The sequence below is a fragment of the Tinamus guttatus genome, unplaced genomic scaffold (assembly GCF_059628265.1).
Source record: "Tinamus guttatus ecotype Peru unplaced genomic scaffold, ASM5962826v1 Tinamus_guttatus_pri_ptg001602l, whole genome shotgun sequence".
In the NCBI taxonomy this organism is placed as follows: domain Eukaryota; kingdom Metazoa; phylum Chordata; class Aves; order Tinamiformes; family Tinamidae; genus Tinamus; species Tinamus guttatus.
In genome coordinates this window covers 5,054,096-5,079,908 of record NW_028290136.1, presented here as the reverse complement: position 1 = coordinate 5,079,908, position 25,813 = coordinate 5,054,096, and the positions used below count along the sequence as shown (strand labels likewise).

Below are 25,813 nucleotides of genomic sequence, written 5' to 3'. Positions count from 1 at the left end.
AGATTACTTGGCCTAGAAACATGAAATTACAGGAAATGTGACTGAAGTAGTCCCTATCATGAGGAGTATACACAAGCTGATCAGTCCTTTGTAAGCAACGGCAGGAACTCAGAACAAAGACACATTTTTTCCCTGAAGTTTGATCAAACTTACGAAATGGTAAAAGGAGATAATGAGATGTGCAGTTATCTACTTGTGCAGAGCACTATTAGAGAAAAAAATACTGTAGCAGGATTACAAAGGAGTTACAGGTCATTGTAAACCAGCGATGCTTTTTTTCATGTTAGCTTTACGATCACGACTGCTTGTGCTCAAAGTTCACTTCTGACCTCTCCCTCCAAGCCACCAACACAGCTCCGACTTTAAGACTGCAACATTTCCATTCATTTCTACGTCTGATAGATTGAATCAAGCCTCCAGGTAGTTTACTCACTTTATATAGCTATATATACACAGGCATAAATATTCAGCGCTCTATTTTTATTTCTTCAAATATTTCCATGGTTTGTTGCTTATTCCTTGTAACAGAAAAGATTTCTTAGATCTTTCAGTTTGTTTGTTTGTTTTTAATCTCCATTGATTTGTCCAAAATCTACGAAGCACTTTGTTAATCAAAAATGTTTTTAGAACTGTTAAAGACAACAACCTATTGGTCACTTCTGTCGAAATCCTGGCAGACAGTAGATGATCAAAACCATGAGCCACCAAATAGCACAACAGTGGTCAACAAGTACATGGACAGAACAGGATGCACTGGGAGGCACAAATACAGCTACAACCCTCTTTGCATGTTGAAGGGTGCAGCAAACACTGAAATAAGTCATTCGTTGCTTGTAGTGTCATTTCTGGACCTCATTCCCACACTCCAAAAAGGAAGTGTTACCCCTGACTATGAAGGACTTGCAATAACACTGCAATGGAGAACTTTTAATTAACTTTGCTATATGCCAATACATTTATATAAACCTTTTTTGACACCAGATTTATGATATTTTCCATTAATTCGACAACTTTTACTTCTTCTCTAATCTGACTTCATAATAAGCTATATGTAAGTGTAAGCTTATGCCTCCAGACTGCTAAAAAATCATTCAAATGTAGTCTATTTCCTATCCTTTGTCTGATGTCCAGAGCTGGTCAGAAAATGAGTTATCTAGTCTATGAGGAGTTCTGACTTCCTGAGATTTATTTTCATTTTAAGTTAGACAAAAAGATGCTATCGGAAAACTTTCAAAAAGGCATTTATTAAAAAGATAAATTCTAAAGAGTCAATGCATGTTTGGGAAGTGTTAAAAATTCTAATATAAAATACTAAATACAATCTTCTTGTTACTGAAGATAAAGTATTCATATTATAATTGTACAATTGTATGAAATTATTGGAATGGGAAGGTTTATCAAAACACTTATCAGAACAAGACATTTCAGCATTATTGAAATGACTAGTTTCACCCCTTCCCTAGGGGTCCATCAATGTCCTGCTAAACATTTACATTTTCAGAGGACCTGTACTGCTGCATGACAAAGCAAACTGACAAAGTGCTAGCCTAAATTTGCAGCCCTAGTCTAAAGCCAAGCCTCTGATTCATTGCATTTAGCAATAATCAGGGAAACAAAAGACAAACGATTGATGTTGTAGCCCTACTGTATCTTAGCAAACATGACAGTTTTACAACTCTATTCTGATCATTCTCAAAAAAAAAAGCTTCAAAAGATATCAAGTACGGTGTGTGGAACATACTGGAGAAGGTTAGTACTAGAAATGTAGTCACCTGAGTCAGGAATCACAGTCCACATCTGGAATGTGTTTTCCTTCTAAATCTCTAAGCCCTGGATTCATTAAATCAGACAAAAATCCACATATTATATTCATGAGAGAGTTCAGGAACAACAAAAAACCTTGGCAAGTACAAGACAGGAAAGACAGATGTTGTCCTCACCTCCACCCATGAGAACCTTATAGCCAGCTCAGCTAACATCCTCCACCTATTTCAATGAGCACTTGGGTTGTCAATGGTAATCCAAGTACAGGCCCGCTGCTGCCTCTTATTGGCATCTTCACCTCTTGTTGAGAAAAATACAAAGGCTATTTGAAAGCAAGGGAGAGACACTGCCTCGCTTCCTCTTGAAAAAAGGAATAATCAACCATTTACCAAAATGATGTTATGAAACTGCAGGCTAGATTTATTTCTGGGAAGCAATCACAGATGTGTAAGGACTGATCCCACTGGACTCACTATGCAAGTTGTTCTCCTGGCTTCACTGGGACTAGTAATGTGAACAGAGGCCTCAATGCTAAGCCCTAAAGGTTTTAAAATGTTGTGTTTTAGTCGTCAAATTGAAGGACATTATAAATTTAATGTAGAATGTGGTGCCTTACAACATATTAATGTATAGACTGTCATTGCCAAAATGTCAGCAAGCCCTGTTTTTGACCAACCTTTGTCACTTTCCTTCACTGTAGGGTAATATTTGTAAGACTAGATAATCACCTCCAAGTCTCTAAGTGCTTCATAAAATAAGGAAAAGTCATCATTCCACTTTTGCAGATAGGGACACTTCGGTAAAAACAACTAAACAATGGGTTTTGGGTTAGAAACCCAGTCTTCCTCATGCCTAGTTCAGTGCAATACGCACTACCCTGTATTTCACACATGTTGTCACATCCAGTGCTACATATATCCAGTCTGGAAGTATCCATAAGTGTCTGATTTACAGAAAGGCTGTTTCACAATCAATTATTTCATCTGCCACCTCCATACAAGAGTAAGGACGAAATGCGGAGTTTAATGTCAAACAAGAGTTCATATATGGAAACAGGAAACTGTTTCACACATGTTACATACCCAGGACACCGCAAGAGTTAGCTAAGAAACTAACTAAAACCTCAACAATTGCCATTACGACAGATCTCTCATCAAAGCGATGCAGCAGCCTTTTTCAAATATGATGATGAAAGCCTCCATCCTGCAACTGGTTCAGCGCACATTCATGCTCAAGTGACTTCCAACTGCTACTTCAGAGCGGGATGGCTGGGAACAGCTCTGCCCACACACAACCAGTGCTGGTGCTGGAGAATTGTACCAGGTCTCTGACCTTAAAATTCACAAGACTGTATCAGAAGCCTATCGAATAAAGCAGAAAATCTAGTGCTATACCATGATGATTCCCAATCCTTTTTTTTTTTCTTTCTGCGTAGGCAGAGTGCTGTTAAACTACCAAATGAGGCAACACCACGTTTAATTTGCTACACCTGTAGCTTTAGTAATCAGGCTCCTGGGGCTGAAGGTTGTAAACCACTTAGGTTCATGTTAAGTCTATGAGATCTCTTTGGTTGGTTGGAAATATATGGCTTTGTGCTCTGATGCAATGAGTGTGTGTTACCTATCTAAAAAGAAGGTAATGGATATTGGTCAGAATCCAAATATTATGATCACACCAAATGACACTTCAGTTCTAAAATATTTCAGAGAAATAAATGGTAATTCTTATCTTCTAACTGTGGCTTATAAAGCCAATGCTTAAAAAAAAAAAGAAGCATATATGCTTTATAATGCTTTATATATGAAATTAGAGAAAACAGATTACCGAACCAGGTGGGGGTCCTCCAACACGTCCCAAGAACGTGGGTTTGGCACCCCTTTTTTCCAGTGCCTGCCCAGCAAGCATCTTTGTCAGCACATCTCTGTCGTGCTCTAGCATCTCTAGAGCAGAGTCTGAGCTAAATGGGCTACGTGGCCATACACCTTGTGTGACACAATGATCAGGTCAGCTCAAAATGTGTGTCTCTACATGATTATGTCAGTCCGAACTCAGAAGGGCAGAAAAGAACACAATTCCATCCTGCAGATTGTATATTGTACATGCATTTTTAAAGAAACTCTAGCTTTGTGTGCTTATTTTAGTACTTCCAGCCATATAAAGTACTACAGCACTGAAGTTTGAATGGCTATTTTTTTCAGTCAATACAATAGACTTTTCTTCCTTTTCATCTTGATAGTATTGTCAATTATGAACTTTTAAAGCTTCAGATTTTCTTTTACCTCCCTCAAGCTTCTAGGGTTAAAAAATAGCTAGAAAACTGGAAGAACTCCCACACAAAATGTCTTTGCATTTCTGCATTAGTCTGGGGCTAACTTTTGCCTTCACCCTGTGTAGGACGGTACCAATCTGAAGGACCAGCTCTGCTCCTTCTACTTTGTTAAAAAGTATAAACATCTTTTTTTCTCAGCAATCTTTCAAGAAAAGATTCGTCGATTTTACAGTTTGTAAAGTTGACCACAGCCCAGTCAGAATGGAATTGAAGCTGGCAGCTTTGATAATTACAACAATATTGAGATCTGCAGGACCAACTGCACATCCCAAGACACCAACCACATTCTAGCCATGAAATCCTGTCTTTTCTGTGTTTCTTCTTTGTGTCTTTAGCATCACAGGTAGCCCCCAGCAGTTGAATATCACGTCTTTATGAATTACTGCATCATCATTCAAAGTAACCATCTCTCTGAGATTACAAGGCTTTGCTTGAAAACAGTGACCGTGATGGTACTTTGGTTTTGTTAACTTTATTGAAAAAAATGTCTTAAAGGAAAAAAAAATGTACTGTGTGATTTTTTCTGTCTTATTCAAAAGATTTGCCCAAGTTTATAGCAAGCAGGTAATATTTGCATCTCTATTCCTACTATTTAGTCTAAACTACAAGATTATACATTGCATTCATTCTCGGTTTAATACCTGTTATGCTATTGCTATATATGCAATTATACATGTCCATTATATACGCACGTATGTATATACATGCACAAATCATTTCAGATAATCTCACCCTCAATCTCCAAATAAATTTTAAAGTAAAAATAATCCAGACATCGAAATATTTTGGGAGGGGAGACCTTATCACTCTCTACAACTACCTGAAAGGAGGTTGTAGTGAGGTGAGAGTCAGTCTCTTCTCCAAAATAATTATTGATAGGACAAGAGGAAGTGGCCTTAGTTGCACTAGGGGAGGTTCAGGTTAGATATTAGGAAAAATTTCTGTGTGGAAAGAATGGTGAGGCTTTGGAACAGGCTACCCAGGGAAGTGGCGAAGTTACCGTCCCTGGCACTGTTCAAGAAATGGGAAGATGAGGCACTTACTTAGGGACATGGTTTAACAGGTAGAGTGTTGAGGGGCTTATGCTTGGACTCGATGACCTCGAAGGTCTTTTCCAACCATACTGATTATATGATTTTTCTGTAAGGCATACTATATGCCATAAACTTTTCTGTCAAGTGAGGAAAAATGTGCAAGAAGAAATGAAGAAATGGCTAGAAAACCAGTGCATTGATGAAATAATTAAACAGCAGGGGTAAAACTAAAAGGAGCATCTGAAGTGGTTTCCTTTCCAATGAGCCTTTGCTTTTTATGAATGTCTAGTAGCATAAGGGAAATAACACTTGGATGAGAGCCATGAGCTGAACTTTTGTGTGACCCAGCCCTTCCTCTGAGTCCCCTCCACACAGACTGCACGCACGCGTCCATGTGTATATACGTGTGCTTGCAGGTGTACATGTGCATGAACAGCAGGTTATTCACTTTCTTGCCACAGAGGCAGCAGATATGGGAAAGAACATGTGGGAAATGCTCCAGAAACAATCTGCTGCCCCCAAGAAATTGTGGGAATGCAAAGGGATGTCCATAGGCATGTTACCATTTAAAGCCACACCAAATCAGGGACCAGACACAGCAATCAGCCTACAGACAGAGGAGGAGGAGGAACCCTTCATGGGCATTTGCAGAACCACCTTGCCAAAGCTCAGCCTCCTCCTCAGAAGCCCCTGGAATGGAGAACTTTTCACCCATCCCAGCAGCCTGATGAAGTCTCTGGATGCCATCTTCGTGCATAGTTATAACCCTCATCTTCCTATTTAAAGGACATTTGTCACACTCAACATTTATTAATTTCCCTGCTTGATAACCTTTGTTAACATATGCTGTTCAAGATATGTTTATTTATTTATTATTTATTATTTATTTAGAAAGTTTTTATTTGTTTCCAAATGCATTTCTCTTGATGTTTTTGACTGAGTCTTCTGCATTAGAAAACTGGAATTAAAATGCAAACTGCCACAGTTTTCTTTAAAAAGCTACTTCAATGCTTCTCTCCAATTTTGCAGAATATTATACCAGAAATCTTTTGATTTTACTAGGTTGACTTCCTTTTCTTCAGCTACCTTTGATTCTATGATTCTTACGTGTCTCGTATCTATTGAATATACATATACATTTATATAAATAACATGCTTCTCATGGTATTCCTGTTTTTATGAGCATATGGAATATGTAATCATTCCAAATTAAGAATGAATTTCAAGTATGCCCACTGTGTATGTAAAATTTGGCTTCTTGTCATTATAATCTTTATAACATATAACCTATTTTCCTCTAATTATTTCTAATGAGTATCTGGATTCATGCTTCGGCACATGTTATTTTAGTCATTTGCTTCAAAACATGACTAGTCAAATTAATATGAGGTTGTACTGCACAGTATTAAGACATACTGTGTGTGCAAAAAATAACAGAAAAGTGCTTAGTGAAATAACAGTAAAATTGAGCACATACTTAAGTTTAAGCATATTCAATGCACTCTGCTGAACTGGTATAACTTAAGGATATTGTTGTTTCAGCTCTGGTATTAAGTGTGAGATCAGCCAAAGAGATTGCTTTAGCTTTTGATACTGTACTTAAGAAAAATAGTCAAACCAACAGATCAGAAGAAACATGTTGTTTCAGGTTGATGAGAGACAAAGATAGGAGTGAATGTTCCTTGTCTTTTCCCAAACAAAATAAAACAACATAACAACAAAAAAACCTCAGCACACAGAAAAATTACTTTGTGTCACTCAAGAAATTTTTAACCCCTACTAAACCTGTGGTTTGATTTTAACTGACCTCCTGTTACTGTCTTTTTAAAGTGTTTCTAAATAAAATCAGCAATCTAAAATTATAACATGGAAACAAACAAACAAAAAATTATTGTAGAAAAATTTCATCTTTTCCATTCTTCTCTTTCTAACAGAAGACCTCACAAATTCAAACTCTGCCTACATCAGGTAACTCCTGTGGCTCTGCAGTCATGTTTGCTGCTTAGTTTATTACACAGAAGTAAGAGCTTGTGGCCTGTTTTTAATAGCACAGATGAAGGAGAAAAGCAAAATATGCATGATGATACTGACATGGCAACAAGAAAAATCCTGCAAGTTTGCTTGTAGCAATATCCCTTCCACGGCAGTGATGGAGAGTATTATCACTCCTATCAAAACCGTTCTGTGACACCAACATTAACACCAGAAAGAACAGAAAGACTATTTGCTGCCATCCACGAAAACTGAACGAAGAAAGCCAACACAAATGAAGACAATGTCAAGTCCAGAGCACTGAGATACAGCAAAAGAAAATATTTCCCCACACCTCATGACTAATGACATCGACCAAATGACTAATACTATGAGAAATGAAGCTGCATGCATGTAAAGCTTAAGATACAGTAAAACAAAGATTTTACTTTTCTTTGGATTATATTTTAAAGTGACTCCCAACATGACTTTACATACTATCAGCTGCTATGCCTTAAAACATACAGCAGAGGTATGCAGGCTCTTTCTCTTTTGTTTCCCCAAACAAGCCCATTTCCTACAAGCTGTTCCCATATCTTTTGTGCCATATCCAGCTTCCCAGAAAAACAGCAGGAAAACAAAGTGTGAACTCAAAACAACCTATTTCCACAGAACAATGTGCCATACCAAGGAGAGAAAACTACAGGGGCAGGTCTGGAGTGGGGGAGAGAAAGAAGCGGTTTCAGTGCTGCCAAGGGACTTAAAGAAAAAAAGGAAGAAGGAACTTTTAAAAGTCACAGAGAGGAAGAGTTGTGTAACTGTAAATATGCAAGAGGCAAGTTGCCAACTATTTCAAAGGATTTGAGGTTTCAAAATCATCCAGAAGGCTAACTGATTTGCACTCTGGGTTTTGAGCTTCCAGGAACACCTTTATATGTCTGAGAGCCAGAAACTACCATATCTTTTTATAGACTACTCAAGCCATACTTGGTCATAATTTCAAGTTGAATCAGCAAGTAATGTAAACAGACACCATTTATGCTTCTCTGCAATCTAATAAAAATGAAAACATGGACTAAATAAAGCAAAATGATATATGTTGCTCTATAAGAAGGGAAAACCAGAGAGTGTATTAGTTTAGTTCTCAGATGGCCTAAGCAATCTTCAAGTTGCTGGTATTCAGAAAATCAAGAAAACCCATACACTAAACTCCCATAGGTATAATGCATATCACTCATTCAGACATGTATGATAAAGTCAATGATGAATGACACTGTGCCATTTTAAAATCCTGTTTCCATATTTAGGTTGTCAAGGTTATAAACCCAGAATAAAAACTGACTAAGGAACAAGGTCTTGCCATTTGTGACAACTGTGCAAGGAAGAAAGCAACAATTTGTAGAATAAACTCAGCGACTGGAATGCATTTCCCCAATTCGTAGATCTAACAAGCTTTGAAATCTTTGAATAGGGAGATAGTCTGCTTTTGCAGTGAAAAATTGTTTCCTTTCTGTTTACTGTTGATAATTGATGAAAATGCACAGACTTGGTAATTGCTTGCAATTAAAATCCACAGTCCAAAATACTACCCCTTGTAAACAGGGACTTGGCACTAATATAAAAGACATATCCTACAAAGAAGGTGATATGGACAACATTCATGTCATGATGTATGGCCTTTCCAGTGCATGGTTTTAAACTGCTCTGGTACTGAAGGAAAAAAAAAGTTTTCAAATGCAGTATTTACAGGACCGTTTACTAGTCAGGACTCTTCTGTTGTGCTGGACTCAACTCTGAAAGGGATTCCGCTATGCCAAAGCTTTAGATAGACCTTGCCACAAAATGCTTTGGACAGAAACTGAGGGCAAGGGATACAAAACACAGATTAAGTACATAGTATGACCAATGTGGCTGTCTCAGTTGTGGCAAAGGTTATTTTTTAATTTGAAGGAGCTATGCAAGATACAATAAAGAATGTTACCCAAGCCAGGGAGTGGAGAAAGAGAGAAAAGACTGAGGAAGGGGAAAGGGGAGAAAACAACTATTTAGCACAGATCAGAGCAAGCCCAACTGAAAGTCTAGACAGGAATCATCCTTGTCCTGGTTTCTTCTGCTGCTTCTCTAAATGTCTCTGCTCTAGTCGGTCTCCCTCTTTACATCCACAACATGAATCTCCCACATTTCTGATGCCCTTTAATTGCCTAGGACCAATCCTTTAAGTATCTCACGCTGAAAAAAACCATGGTGGTGGGGAAGATGTGAACCAAATACCAAGTGCAGACAGTGCCCCTAGCCCCCTTTTAGGGCTGATTCCTCCCTGTGGAGCATGAGGCAGTCCAAGAGAGCAGAACAGATCCCCATTCAAGGTGGGAGGAGATATCCCTGCATGCTGCTCTGGAGGTGCATCTCGTAACGCAGAACATCCCACTTCAAAACCCACTTGGACACAGTCCTGTGCCACGTGCTCTAGGCAGCCCTGCATGTACAGCGGGGTTGGACTAGATGACCTCTAGAGGTCCCTTCTAACCTTAACGATTCTATGATTCCATGATCTCACTAGTGGAAACACGGTCCTGACTGCTCATGAGCAGGATCCTCCTGCCCTAATGTAATGGGAGAGCTTGGCTTTTGATGATGTCATGAGCTGCTAGCAGTGGGGGTAAGCTAAAGACAACAGCAATTCAGTAACAACATTTCACATGAGAGCAGAAAGGTAGGCTTTTCTGTTTCATTTTCCCCCGAAAATCTAATAGGCTGAAGACTGGAATTCGACAAAGGAAAGTCTTGGAGTTTTCTTAATACATCATAAAGTTTAACTGAAAAGCATCCAGTTAATGAGGTTTTGGTAATTGTGGATGCTTAATAGCCTTGCAAATCAAGTAAATAAATATGATGCACACGTACATTCACAGATGCCCAACCTCAGGTACTCATGTTTGAACTATGTGTTCAAAGCACAAATTTATCTAGACTGTAATTCTGCAGATAGCCAAATGCAAACTGATTGCCGATGATTCCACAGTTTTGACCAAAACAAGTGGTTTTTAATTTTTCACAGTGCACTAACTCCATTAGATTTAATAGAAACATTGGCTTGGGTTTACCACGAGAATGCTGTCTCTTGTGAATGTTTTTTTAAATATCTAAAAGCTTTCTGAATGCTTCTGCTATAAGATACTTCAGTAAGTCTAGAATCTAAAACAGATCTTTAAAAAAACAAATCTTTTGTAAGAATATGGAAAATGGATCTAAGGCTTCAGAAAGATTTTTCACTTCCTTGTGTTGAGTAATTTATCACTGACCAGACATGTCTTAAAGTTGTTTATTACTCTCTGAAGCTTCAGAATTTGGTCATGACTATAAAGAAAGCATTTGCTAGAAACATTTTAAATTCCTGCCCCATCTTTCTGTGCTGCATTTTCTTTCTGCAAATAGACTTTGCATTTTGAATATTCTAAAAGTTACATTTGTCACATACACAAATGCATCAGTTGTTTGAAAATCCCATTCTTATTTAGAGTTTTTAAAGCCTGAAATCCCTGATTCTGTATTCCTATTAGAATCACTAAGGATATTTCTAATTCTTAGTAGACTGATTAGGTGTTAGCGAGACCATCAGCTCTTGTAGAGCAACCTGCATTTCTAGTTTCAAAACCTGGTACTTAAAAATCTTGCATTCCATGTTTACCTTTTATATGAGCTTTCTTATTGATATAAATGGACCTATTTGTAAGCAAGTAACAGTCTTTAATATATTATTTCCAAAAATTCTTCATAAGCTTCAGCTTTAACTGAGCTCTGTGCCAGCCTATAAAATTTCAGATGAGTATTATAATGCCCGATTTCTTGGCAGATAAAAGCGAAGAGGACTTAATGATGACACCAATTCACAGGGAAACCAAGAATCAGGCTGAACATATCTCAAGATGGGAACCTGAAACACGTGGGGTTTTTTGAAAACACAGAAGTACTGATTTTTCCCAGACACAGTGAATTCGTCAAAGATCTGTGGATCCAGGTCAAAAAGCCTCTCCCTTCTTCTCTATCTATCTTAGCTATTAGTGTCCAGGGCAGGAGCGTACATAACTTGCTTTGACTGTCAATGCTACATATCTCTCTGTTCCCGCTGGGCTTACACCATGTGAATTAAAAGAGCCAAAACATCCTGTACATGGCCAGCAACAACAGGATAGATTAGCAGGCTATTAAGTATACAAATGGAAGGTTTCTGAATTGTGTGATTTTTTTTTTTTCTCCTGTGTTTTCATGATTCGGGAAGGAATATTTTCCCACATAGGTAAGCTACTCTCAAAAGCACATCACCAGGATCTAAGCTTGCAGAGTGAGGTGAACCATGTTACTGGTGGGAAGGGGTATAAGATGTTTGTGTGAAAAAGTGTGTTTAGAGGACAGGCTGTATGGAGCCAGCTCTGTTCTTTGAAAATGTGTTGAGGGCAACTGAGGATTATATAAAGCTGAGAAAAAAGAACCTGAGTGAAAAAGTAAACAGAGGAAGAAATGAAGTCCTAAAACAGATCACAGAAATCTACAGGGAGAAAAAATATTGATGATTAAGGAATGGGCTGAAGCCTGTGAAACTGGAGAAGTCCAGTGGTGGCTAGAGAACTGGGAAGGCTTGGAGAATGAAAAGTCATCCAGACAAACTGTAAAAATCAGAGACAACATAGTTAATACCCATGAGGACTTTGATGTGCTAGAAATATGCAGAGTGATTAAGATTTATAGAAGGAGACATCCATTGGTTAGTGTTTCAAAAACTCTGTGTATGGACACAAACCTTTCACAGGTAAGGGTGGAAGCTTTTTGGAGCAGTGTACAAGCATAAATACAGATGTTTATTATTCTTTTTTAGTTTAGAGATATTTTTGACATTTGTTCATCAAAACCATAGGCTCTAGGGAAACTTAGAACGTAAATCAGAACAGAATGCGACAAGAGGGAAGATTTTAAAAAAACAACATTCTGAAGATCAGAGAACTTCTACTTCAAGCTTCTGCATTACATTTCTTCTGTCATCTAAAATAAGATAGTATCAGCTTTTGATATTTAGCAAACATGTTGAGTAACAAACTGGAGTAGAATGGAGAGATTTTAAAATGCTCATATTACTCCAAATACAGAAGATAAATCTTAGAAAAGCAGTGGCTAGTTAAATGCATTTTTCATATCAGTTCTGTTGGGGTTTTTAACAACAGGACAAAAGAGGGCATCTCAGAGCAGTCTTTTCTCAGCCAACAAATAGCGTGAATTTCTGACATGTTATCACTTAGATTTTTGCTAAATGGTATGCCCTCTGCTCCCCAAATGGTACTTTCTTTTTAGGTTTGGACCTCTTCTCTGCTTGGCCTCATTCTTATTTATTACACAAGTTTGATGACTGCAAATGGTTTCTGAAATATTGGAGATAGTTTATATTCACTATCATGAAAATTAATTATATAATGACTCTTGTTTCTTTCTTTTCTCTTAATGTCTCCTGTGCACTAAGCTGATACTTTCCAAAAGTCTAAAACCTTGTCTTACGATCATTGATAGACTCTACATAGTTTCTTGACAGATTTTGTTTTTCCATCTTTATTTTGCATTTATCAGCATCGACCTGCAATCATTATTATTGCTTCAGCTGCTTATGCAGCACTTTATAAGTGCTCCAAGTGCACTTGGACTCAAGTTATCAAGTTATAATTTCTCCTCCTCAGCTTTTACTTTTAGTGTCATTAGCAAAATTGGAAGTTTAATTTTCAGCATAAATACAATCCTACTTGGTATATCTCTTAACTAATATTTTTAAGGAGCTAATTCTGAGGATTTATCAAACTTCCTTTTTAGGACTCTGTAGTTGCCAACTGTAATAATTAATATTCAGTCTCATTATATTTCTTTTTGAGGTGAATAGAGTCAGCTGAAAATCTAAGATTATTAGTTTTCATGTCAGAAAAAAAGTAGCCTAACAGTTGCAAGCTTTGAAAATGTGAAGGTCAAAGTTTAAAAACAGATGAGAAAGTGATGAATATAGCACATATTACTTTTTAATATTCCATGATTTTGAAGATAATCTCATCTTCTCTTGTATCCTGGATTTTTCCTTTTTTTTCTTTTTTTTTAACTGAAAAAATACAAAATTTCTTATCATTAAATTAATTTGAATATTGCTTTCTACCTTCATCTTGGAAGTTTCATATAGAACCTCCTCCAGCATTTTTCCTTGCATTGTCAGTGAATCTTCTGAACTTCTCAAAGGCCTTTTCTTTTGACTGGGAAAATGAGCAGCACAGCAGCCAGAAAAAAAAAAAAAAGAAAATGACACCTTTGGGCTCACACACATCCTACTTAACACTCACCATATTCAAGCAAATTGCCATCCCATTTAATTGATCATCTTCAATGTTATAAAATCGTTTGAGCTCAAGAAATTGCAAAATTGGGAGAGAAAATTGCCACTAACATATGTAGAGATGCATTATAGCTAAAGCTCAGTTGCAGTTTAGCTACTACACAGCAAACATATTTCTCCCTATAGGTTAAATTGTCTTTCATTCTAGCTTTTAAACTTTTAGGATAGAATTGGGGTCTTTAACACTAGAAGGTTTTTTGTAAGTGAAAGCTGAGTTCTTCAAGTATTCACATCATTTAAGAAACTGCCCTTTAGGAAAACCACCAAATACCCTAAGACTCCTGATAAAAATTGGCAAGTACTCATGCTCTGAGAGGTAGTTGACAGTAACAGAGACTGAGGCCAAACTAAACCTCTGTGACTGAGGAAAATAGCATTGTGAAGGCCCATACGAGAAACTTATGGGAGTAGAATTTATTCTAATCTGGGTTCTAAAAATGTTAGATTTAGTATATGATAAATGTTTCAAAAATAAGCAAATCTGGAGGCAGCTAAAATTTATAGTGCATGATAATTGGAAAGAATCTGAGTACCATTATGGAAAATAATTCACACAGAATACATATAATTTTATAAATTGTACTATATATCAAAATGTATTTAATACCTATTCAAACTGCATTTAAAAAGAAAGCACTGTGACTGTCGAATCTGCAGCGCACTTTCCAGCCATGCAGCTTTACAATTCAGAGTTCATTGCAAGCCCATTTTGAATGTGTGAAGCTAAAATTTCCCTTCCTACGTGAGACAGAAAAATGCAAAAGAATTGCACTGTAGCAATGGTGAGTGGAAGCTTTGTCTCCAAAAGCTCCACTAAGCTCCATTGATACCTATGCAAATAAAAACCTAGAAAAACAACACCAAATAAAAAGTTTGAAGAGTTTGAAAGGGAACAGAGTCACCAGTTTACTAATAAAAGTATTTTTTGTTTTAGTATGCTGAAACTGGGAAGGAAAATATGGGAGAAGTCTTGAAAAACTGAGCTGTTTAACAGTACAGATTGGGAAGGAGGTACAAGTACAGCAAAGAAACTTCATCCAAATTCACCTACTGTTTGACTGCCTTACATTCATATTATTTTAGTAGCCAAAGATTTCTCCTAGGAGGAAAAAGAGATCTAAACACTTTGAATTTTCCTTTCCTCACTTCTTGAGGAAAAAAAAAAAAATTAGGAACTACTATTCACTCATTTACTACTATTGAATGAGTCGTCATTCTGACATTGCCAAAAGCAGGTAACTGACATAAGATTCTTGTCAGGTCACCTACAAATTTCACCTCATCCAAAATCTCAATCAGCAGAAACACTGGGAGCTCTTGAGTGGTTAGCTGCCTTGGAAAATCAAGGTCCTTTCTTCAGATGTCTAAGTGGAGACTCAAGACCCTAATTTGAGGGCTCTTTATGAAAATTGCAACCCGCTGCATATAAAGACTTTCAACTACACTTGTGTTCTCAGCCAGAAATTCGTAAGATTTAGTCAAGATTGCAAAGATTTATCATACTGTTATCTTATTAGAAGCAGTAATATACTTAGCTTATTTGAACTTCTTCGGCTCTGAATGCATACTTTTGAAGAGTTTATAAAGCTGGTATCCAGAGAATAAGTTCCTGTCTACCTTTCTTTTAAGTTTTATATGTATGTTCAGCTTTTCTGTAGCAAGTACATTTTCTTAAAACCTGTAGATTCTAAATTAAGGGCAAATTCATATTTAATATGGCCAATATTTGGAAAAAAAAAGGGAATTCAGTAATAAAGTTACTACACTAATGATTAAAAGAAAAAAAAGGAAATTAAAAAATCATCAAAACTTGGTAGATAGAATATGGTTTTCAGAAAAAAATATATTTTTATACAAGTTATGCTTTTTCTACAGAGCAAAACTAAACAATAATTGATAACTGTTTACAAAATACAAGTTAAAAAAAGAAGTAGTTTTAATAAATACTTTTATTGGATCATTTTCAGGAGATTAACTGCTTCTTGACCTGTATTATGAACAATACATACAACTACACTATTCTTGCTATACAGGAGCTCCATGCATGGGAGCTTTTTTTTTTGTTCTGTTATTCTTCAGATAAAGACAAAGATATGTCTCTCTCCGTCTCTTTTTTTCCTATTTTTTTTTCTCTACATTAACACAATTCCCTGAGCTTTTCCTGGGCACAGCCTCCCCACTAGTGCCTAATACAACGTACACAACGCAGCACTGTACGTGCTGCAGACACCTCTATCCTAACAGGGGTAAAAAACATGCTGGATTTGGGGTCAGGCATGCTGTCACACTTAGGCACACGTTTAATCTAAAATATCAGTAGAACTGCTCAAATGCTTTAATGTGCCCATATGGTTTGATGGATCATATCTATAATGGCCATTCAATGAACACTGTGCTGCCTCTGACCCTCCTGAGTCTGTCCTTTCATCTGGGACAAGCCAGCCTGATCCAAAGTTGGCTGAAGGTAACAGAGAGCGTCAGCACCTTAAATGGGCAAGATTGTGCTGATCCAAAGCTAGGACAGGAAGCTCTGAGGAAACATAAGAGCTACCCTGTTTGTTGCCTTGAATATTTGTTTATTGTTTTGGAATTCACTGACTAAAGCTGCATGGAAGAAACTTGGCAGTCAGAGACTTTTGCCAAGATGAGTTATTTTTGTTGCATTAGAGCTCCTGAAATAAACCCAAAATTCCAGCGAGATCTTTGTGTTCATGCCATAGCCTCCTCGAACACCCTCCACCCAACTGCTCAGAATCACCCTGGATTGGGGATCCTGCTGTACCCTTGGCTAACAAGTCAAAGGTTAGCTTGGGGCATTACATGGCCGCTCCTCCTCTACATCCTTCTGATACAACATGAGCCTGTTGGATATAGCATATTCCATTCTCATTTACTCCAGCTTAGGGAAACAGACAAATTCCACGAATTTGATGAAGAGCTCAACATAAAACTCTCAGAGTTTGAACTTATTTGAGTGGCCACCATGCCACATTTCCTCTCAGTGAAACAGTATTAACTAACTGAACTACCACATCCATCAGTTTATTGAGACTACAGAAGGGAAGCCAGGGGTTCCACATCTCAGAAGTGGCTATTTTGTTAACTAAAATTTTCAATGAAAATATAGTTCTTAAAAATACCACACTTAGAGAACAGCAGACATGGAAAAGGAGCCTGCAGATGATTCAGCTTGGGTTTGTGTTCATTAAGAGGGTTAAAACAAATGCTCCTGATTGTTTCTGTTGTTTATGAATCTCGACCTTCAGAACAGCACTAAAATGTGCTGTCTCCTAAAGATGTTCCCTACCGATATGACACACACTTTGCATTGTTTCACTGCACACAAGCATTAATATCCCAGAGGTAACCCACCCTTCTTTTAACGGCTGGTGACAGGTCCAATGGCTGAGTAAAAATCAGTTGAAGGAAAAGGAAGTCTTGTCGGAAATGAGATTAATCTTGTAACGAGTGTTCAGCCCTGATAACCCATCTGTGCAGAGAACTGCTTTAACTGGAGAGCAATTAACCTTCACCTGACAAGCTCTGTCCAACCGTTATAAACAACATTAAAGGCACAGGATCCCCCTCTTTTTTCCCCCCTTATATAGACTAAACAATCAGTTTCTGAATTCCATGAAAACGATACATGTAACTATGTCTCAATGACAAATCACAGGAAAATTTTTAAAAAGGTAATGGCTGTATGGAAACAATGTGAAAAATGTCTCTGGCCATACTTTGGTGAGCCTATCTGATTAGTAAAAAGCAATGATTTTGAGCACTTCCAAGGGAATATTGTACGCATGAGGGAAGCGGATGTGAAGATGCCAAGGACTAACAATAATAAAAATTTATGCAAGTAGATAAGAGCTGGCTAGTCAAGACCCAGAAACATTCCTTTTAGGATGCATTTCCCTAACACTGAAGTGAACCTAAAGCCAAGGGGCAACTTCCTAGAGCTTCTTCATCCATGGCCTTGCGGAAGTTAGTTGTCAAAACTAACTTCATCTTGCAGGCCTCATCTTCAGGACTTGAGTTTTTGAATCAGATCCCCACAGGACTGACTCTGCCGTCTGACAAATGATGCTCCAGAAAATGTATTTATTACGTTCTTTGGAAGGGTCTATAAATCCATCCTCTGTTTAACACCCTGTTAGAGCACAACATGAATTTAAACAACTACCATTCTGAGAAGGGCAATAATCCTCACACTTCAGTAGTGTGTAGGGATGCCAGAAAATGGGTCTTTTTATTTTGAAGATGAATAAGCATGATATATATCAAACTACAATAGCAGAGCACTGCTGAACGCTATGGGGAAAGACCAAGATACTGATCTCAGTCACACTGGCAGAAACCTGGAGTGATTCCATTGGAGTCATTGGCAGAACAGTGTACAAAATTTGGGCTAAAATTCTGAATAACTTGGGTAGAAGCCTGGCCCCAGTCAAGTCATTGACCAAATCCTTCTGACTTAATTTTGGACTATTTCACTACAGATTTCTTAAATCCTTATTCATACTATTCATGTGCCTGAAAGCAATTACGCTGAACTTGCTATTAGCAGTTGAGGTTTTAGGGTCTGTTTAGTGTTCTTTTGCTTTAGGTTTCCCTTTTTCTTAACAGAAGGTTAGTCTTAGTTTTATTTTCTGTACAGTGAAGCAAAATTTCCATTTCAGTCGTTTCAGTTGAATATATATGGCACTGTGATTTAGAAGAGGTGGCTGTGATTTTCTGTTAGATGTATCCGGAGCATGCCCTGAACTATTTGTGGATGAGCACTACCTCGGCATTAGCAAAATGTACAGTGATGCATATAAATAAAGAAAGGATGCAGGCAATATGCAAGGTGATAGAGGGAGTTGTTTTGTTTGTTTATTTTTAGTCTGATGGAATATCAATGTATTTTAAAGCATTCTAGTTTGCAGTATTGTAAAATGCAGGGCCATTTCTTTCTCAAAAAACTCTCAGATGTTTCACAGTCCAATACAACATTGGTCTGTAATTTCCTACATTTTTATGCAAACAGATCTATTGTTCTGAGGCTTAAATGTTTAAACAGCAACAGGTAGGACGTTACCTTTATTTCAAGTATGAGGCACTTGGATCTTTTCAGTGACTTAGATATTAACAGATAGGAAGTTCCTATTGAAAGCATTTCCTGTATTGGTAGTCCCTGATTTTGGCGACTTATCTTGGTAGGAAATGAACACAGGAAGTATCTGTCTACAGACTCTTTATCATCAAGGTAATTGCTGCGGCAGCGTTTTACTGTTTACCAAGGTAATAAACATATAATCTAAAAAAAAAAAATGTTTTTCATCTCTAAAGAACAAGGTTTAAAAAAATCTTATGAGATATCACTGTGGTGATGCATAATCTTCCACACAAGACTTAAATGCTGTCACTTGTTTCTCTCAGCACATCTCTAACTAGTGGTGTGTCAGAGTGAGATGTTTCCCTTTCTGAGTGTCAGTATAATTCCTAGCAGTTAAGGCAGAGGACTGCAAAGGCAGACTCCCGTGACTTCTTCCCAGTTGTAGTTCTGTTTCCTATATTTCATTTTCTGATGTCCATCTCTGAAGTCAGATAGGTCACTTAAACAGTGCTGTTGCTTCCCATAAATAGTAATTCACCACCCCTTCCTTCAGGTATTCTCATATCCTTAATACTTCCAATTTGTTGTAACATTTCTTTTCTGTTTATCAAACACTACTTACTTAACCAAGCAATACATACATTTACCTCACCAAGTCCCATCTTCTTTTAGTGTAAATGTGTTAACTGGCTGAGTGACACCATTTCCCAGAAACGTTTGAGATACACCCTCCAAATAAATATACATTTCAGTCAAAGATGAGAAATCATTTCATATGCATTCCTTCATTCATTTCCAAAATCTACCAGAAAGAAAATTTGTCTGGTCCACTGTGTGGGGATGAGAGTTTGATGTATCTTTCATCCTAGGACTCTTCAGAAGAACTGCTAATTATTACCCATGATTCTTTTTAATCTTTTGATACTTAATGACATTTTTATGATCATAATTGTCATTCTGTGCATCTTACTTTGAGAGGAGTTAGAATTATTATATGATAGTTAATAGAAGAAGTATCACTAGTCTGAACACAGTAGTTCTTAGAAATAATTGCTAGTAATACTTGTTTTAAACCAACTAATATCCTTTTCTTGAAAGCAATGTCTAGCGATTTGTAATAGGATAACTACTGGCATAGTAAGTATCACCAACTGAGTTTCTAAGGTTGCATGCCAAGGAGATAGACAACCATCTTGTGGTACAGGCCAGCAACCTGAATCTCACCAAATTTCCTGAAACGTGTCTTCCCTTTCATCACTGTGATGAGCTGTGTTACAGGACAGTACAGCTTTTCTTTTACTTGGCCGGGAGGTCGAGGAAAGGATAGAGCACTATTCAAACTCAAACAGGCTTGGACATTACATTTAAAATAATCTTTTCAAACATAAGGACACATCCATTCTTTAAGGAAAAGATTAATCACTTTTTAATGTAAGAACTTTGAAGTTTCTGTATTTTTTCCTGTGTTTTGAAGACAGTCAGCATTTCTTCTCTAATACACAAATGTGTATTACGAACAGAAGAATGATAAGCAGAGCACAAGCATTTTTCAGACTATTATCACTAAGGACAATGTGAGTAATTGCTGGTGGCATTTTTTACTGTACCACTATCTATTAAAGAAAAATAATTTTTAGCTAATTAACTGTAAACTGGGAAATCTGTTTTACTCGGTTAAAATAGATTATAAAAGTGATATAAACACAAATTTTTTTCCTACACACTTTGCTTATTTCCAAAATAATCAGAAACTTACATTGTGAAGCCTACTTCCTTTTGTGGGAACAGCATTATATATTTGCACTGAATTATAAACTGTCACTTGGGAAGTAAATATCTTCTTTTGGCACTCATGTTTCTTAAAAATATGCATTTATCTTTCAACAAGGCATTCCTTAAGGGCTCTTGATTCTTTTAACGTTACTTCTGAAAGCCCCTTTGTAACACATGGAACTGCTGAAAACCATTTTGTTACAAGACCGTATAGTTCTTATTAAGAAAAACAAACAAACAAACAATCCCAAACAGTCAAGAATATGCATTTTCCAGTTGTTGTTCCTTTCCTGCAGACTTACTTCTAGGAAACAGAATCCTTACATTGCACTTAGTTTTGGTGCATATAGCCACAAACCAGATAGATAGAGTTAAATGACTGCTGATTAAAAGCAAGATAAAACAAAGTAATAGTCCCTAAGTACCTTCTTCTGTTTCAGTAAGGCTATTTTGTATTTGCAAACCTACATTCAAATCTCAGTCAGATATATTGCTTTATCTGGAAGTAATTATAGGCCTGATTCTCCTGCCTTTATTGGAAAAAAATCCCCTTGAAATTGGTGGAAACTTTGAATTAAAGAGCACGAGTTCAGGGTAGGCAGTTTAAGGCACTCTTTCTGCTCTTGTTTCTGGTTCACCAAAGCACTTAGGTGTGAGCTAAGCTTTAAGAAAGTTGGATTATATCACCAAAGACAACTGGACCATTTACAGCATGAATTTAAGTATAGCATTGTGTCATTTGCTAGTTGAGATGATGAACAAAAACAGAATCATCTTTTTTTTTTATGCAAGGAAGAGAAATACAAATTGCAGTATTAGTTCTATTGGCTCCAGTGCAGATGGAACCCTCTAAACAAAGACTTAAACATTACCATATGACAAGAACAGATTTTTTAATACCTTCTTTAGCTTTCCTTGTCTTTAGAAATATTTGCAGGAGTAGTTAACCTTACCCAAAAAAAAAAAGAAGTGAAAAGAAGCTATAATTTAGAGAAGTTAAATTATAGATTTAGATTTAGAAAGATTTAGAAAAGTCTTGCCTTTTTATATGCTGCTTTAATAACTACATTCATACTTTTCTAGACTTACAAAACACAGCGATTTTCCTGTCCATTATCAGATACACAGACTTTTCTCCCTTTTCTCTCTTTTCTTGGATCATAGCTTCCGATCCAACAGTATATTAGAAATCAATAACAAAAAGTGGCCATGCACATGTGTAGAAGTAAATTACAGTAAAAGAAATATTCACAAGTGTGATGAAATAACAATGGAAGATAACTTACTGAAAAGATTTTCTAAGATTTCTTGCACTGGTAGTCAGGAAGAGAAATACAGCAAGGCCAGCTACAGGGCAAGGAATTATAATTTTAGCTTCATTTTTATATTTAACATTCTTTCCTTCACTGCAGGATAATGGAGAAAAATAGGATGACCTTCAGGACAAATATGGTTACTTCATCACAAGGTGACACTGGCGTAATTTTTGTTCAATTCTAAGAAGGATTAAAAAATGTCTATTTCAGAAGCCTTTCATATTTTCTAAAATTGTACTTATTGTAATTTGTGGCATACATAATTAATAGGGCTGTATTGATCTGATAGTCTTTGGCTTCACTGCTCTGCATCATTGTGCCACCGCACACATCTGTCAGATGCTGTTTGTGCCAGAAGAAAACTTGTCACCTTAGTGCTGAAATTGTGCCTGTTAGGTCAGGTTCCCCATTTCAAAAAGCCTTTTTTTTTTCTTCCTTAGAATGAAAAAAAAAAAAAAAGATGCAACAGTGAGATTATCCATATATGCATCAGGTAGATGATATAAATATACTAAAAATAATCCACATCCTGACTGTACAGAACCAAAATCTGGACCATGCAGACAAAGAAGCTTAAGCTCAGATAGCTCCTCTTACACAGAAATGTCAAAATTAAAACAACTAATCTCTTCCATAGTCTAGGAAAAGGCAAAGCTGCTTCTTCCTTTTTAGGAGAAACTCTTCACCAAAGACATCAGTGGCAAAAGTTAAAGAATCTGCTCTACCTGCTTATCAGCACTGAGCCGGGCTGTGAATTATGCCACTTTTCCTATCACTGTGGGCAAGGGGTGGAAAGGAGAAAGGAGGGGGGCAATAGAAGGAAATTAGAGTATGAGAAGAGATGTATTTCCTAACCAAACCAGGCTTGTGACATCAACACCAGTTGCAAAAAACTTATATAAACTTTTCCTTCAAATATACCAGCTAGACCCAATTAAGCCAGTCTAGCTTCTCATGTATCCAAACGGTCTGCAGATTCGCGATACAAAAAGGATGTATCAAACACCTACAATAGAAAGCCACCTTTACAACGTATATGCATCCATAGTGGTTTCTACCTGGTTATGAGCAAACAAATAGCCATTCAGAACCCTATTTTCACACTTAATGACTCTACAGATTCCCTAAAAAAAAAAAAAAAGACCATTAAATGTCCTGAGCAGAGATCCCATGTGAGGCTTTCTACATTCACAGCTATAGCTTCATGATGCCTACGTTGGAAAAACTATGCTACTTGTCACCAGCAGAGAACACATTTGCAAAAAAAAATAGCTACCATATTCCAAAGCGGCTTAGCAAAGACACAAGCATCCCTTTGGCCTACAGATAGAATATTTCTATTACAACAATCTTCCCTCAGTTAAATAACTTCTCTATATACCCAATATAAAAGTGGAATTGAATCTCTTGGGACTCAGTCAGCTTCATGTCAGAGTACATTTCCTGCATCCATAGTAGAAAGCACCTGTCATTTCTTCCCAAACAATTTACATTTTGTGCTTGAATAGATAAAAACCTTGCTACAAAATATAAAGACTTTCTGGCACTGAGGGCCAAAATCACAAGGTTTTGTGCATGTTTCCCCCACAGGTTTCACACTCTCAAATGAGGAGTCAAAAACGTATTTTTTTTCCACTTAGGAGGCTTTGCTGCCAGCAGTATACAGGCTGTACAATGCATGGCAATATATTCTCTTCCTGATAGTGTAAAGTAGATGTAAAATAACAACAAATTGATAATGCCTGTTATCGCTTACCCTACTACAATTCAGCTGAGGGAAAATGTCAAAAAGAAATAGCAAAACCTCCACAAAATATATACAATATCTAGGCAAATTGCACCATAGTGTTTGAAGAAAAATTCCAATTCCCACTGATTATAACAATTCCCCAGTAATACGTTCTATTTAATAGATGCAAAACACTCCACATGTACTACTATTACAGCACATAGCACCTTCTTTTAACAGTGCAAAACTTCACTTTCTGAACCTCAAGATCTTCATATAGAGTCCTATCCTTTCATCTCCTCTGTGCTCTGAATTGCACAGTGAAGCCAAAGGTAACGCAGCTGTTTTGGGAGCCGCTTAGCATATAATAGATACTGGCCAGCAAAGCAGAGTAGTCAGATGTTTTTCTCTATAGATAAACTCTAGAAAGCCTCACTGACTACAAATATGGAAGATTCATTTTCTGTTTAATCACATTGTCTTGAGGCAATACTTTCATTTTTCAAAAAATTTAACGTAAAGCATCAAATCATCACTAAAACATAAATGACTAAGCAGAAGTTATTCAGGAATCAAACAGCAGCTCCACTTAGCTAATGGCCAGGCACTGCTGCTCCTCTACATCTTTTGCTAAATTGCTGGCACAATAAGAAAAGTATAAAAATACACAATACCATGAAGAAATCAAATACTTTGATCCCAAATCTGATAATATAATGAGACAGAGTCCTCCCCGTACATGCTGTTTTGCTCTTTACGTACAATTAGTTTCACTATCACAAAGCATTTAGTTACAGTTATACTTCTGCACTTAATCACAGCTATTGCTATATCTGTAGCTGCTATCTATTGCAACATAGAGAAAAGCAAAAACTTGATAGACAGACATATAGATTTATTCAATTTTCTAAGTGACACAACCCGAAAAACTTAGCAAAGCTATTCTTAAAAAGACAAAACTTACGCACCAAGAGAAATTTATAACTCAGGAGGAGAATTTTATTGTCCAAAAAAACAGAACAAAAAGAACACACCCAGGAGATTCTGCCGCCACCATTAAAATAGCATTAAGCGTGGTCCTGAGCACCAGGATCGATTTTCTCAAAAAGCACCTCATTAACATCGACATGGTACAGAAGTGAGCTGGTGCTGCTCTCTCCTGCGAGCTAGCATCCATGTCCCCATCCACAAGAGAAACCTTTAAAAGTATCCAAAAGGTTAGCGCGCTTCGGAGCCCTTTTTTGCCTTTCGGCGAGCACCCTCTCCCCTCACTGCAGTCCGAAACCCGTCCAAGTTGTTGTAATGATGTCTACAAGAAATTTCCGAAGCTCTCCTAAAAGGGCTTTGCATATGCAATCCACAGCACTGAACAGTGAATTTAAAAAACCCAATTTTTTTCCGAGTTTGAAGTTTTTAAGCCTTGCGGATGGTTGGAGTAGGAAAAAGGAAATTTACTAGGCAGTACAAAGGAAATCTTGTTGTCCTCTATTGTGGCAGTGGGGGTGTTGCCCAATTCTAACTTATCTAGCTTGATAAAGGAAACCAAAGAACACATTTCTGTAAAAAATGCCAATAAAAAGGTACCCCTTTCTTACCTTAATAGTGCTTGCCATAATGTGATCAAGATTATTGATTGCTAATAATTGTTAATAATAATTTTTGCTTCGCTCTGACCAGAAAGAAGTTTTGATGAGGTTGTTTAGAGCGGATGAGATTGTGCTAACTCTGGGAAATGAAGTCAGCCAATGGCAGGAAGAGGTTTCTATTGGTCCTGGCCACTGCAGCTCGAAGAAACAGGATATTTGGGAGTGAAGAGATAAGAGTCCTAAAACAATGTTGTTTTCCTTGATGATATGTGACTTTTTTTTTTTTTTTACAAAAAAAAAAAAAGAAGTCAATTGCCTATGACTGCCTAGGCAGGTGTGATCTGATGTGCAGTATGTGTCGAGGCAGGATGCAGATGTCAGATGGAATGGGCCAAATTCGGCACTGGGTTCAGAGACACTATTCGCTGGGGAATTGCTGATTCAGGCCCAAAAGTCGGACTTGGGACCAGCAAGTGTATCTCCAAATATGTTAATGAAGTCTAGCTTGCTTACACCACATCTATATTTGTCCATCAGCCTCATTCCTGGATTCTTGAGCTATTGACACTTCTATCTGATGTAGCACATTTTTTCTCAGAGAAAAAGTAAGTGGAAGTGATGCCTCTCTCTTTTTGAGAAAAAAAAATCACTATATATATATATATATATATATTCCGCAGAGAAAAAAAAATCACAAAAAAATATGTATATATATTCAGCAAATGCCTGAATGCCTTAAGCAGTCTTAAAACTTCCATGTTCTTTTTTTTTTTTTTTTTTCCCACAGATTTCTCTGCT

At 37.1% G+C, this 25,813-nt stretch overlaps 1 protein-coding gene across 3 annotated transcripts in view; it reads right to left on the bottom strand.

Moving 5' to 3' along the window:
* Positions 1 to 25,813, bottom strand: part of ERG (ETS transcription factor ERG) — a 137,649-nt gene that overhangs the window by 36,345 nt on the left and 75,491 nt on the right. The window contains exon 1 of one of the 3 annotated variants that reach the window (XM_010228372.2): positions 25,025 to 25,151. The exons of the other annotated variants lie outside the window; for them this stretch is intronic. Coding sequence (XP_010226674.1) covers positions 25,025 to 25,042 — 18 coding nt within the window. The 5' untranslated portion in view covers positions 25,043 to 25,151. Of the gene's footprint in view, positions 1 to 25,024; positions 25,152 to 25,813 lie in introns of those variants that run through there. 3 annotated transcript variants of the gene reach the window in all.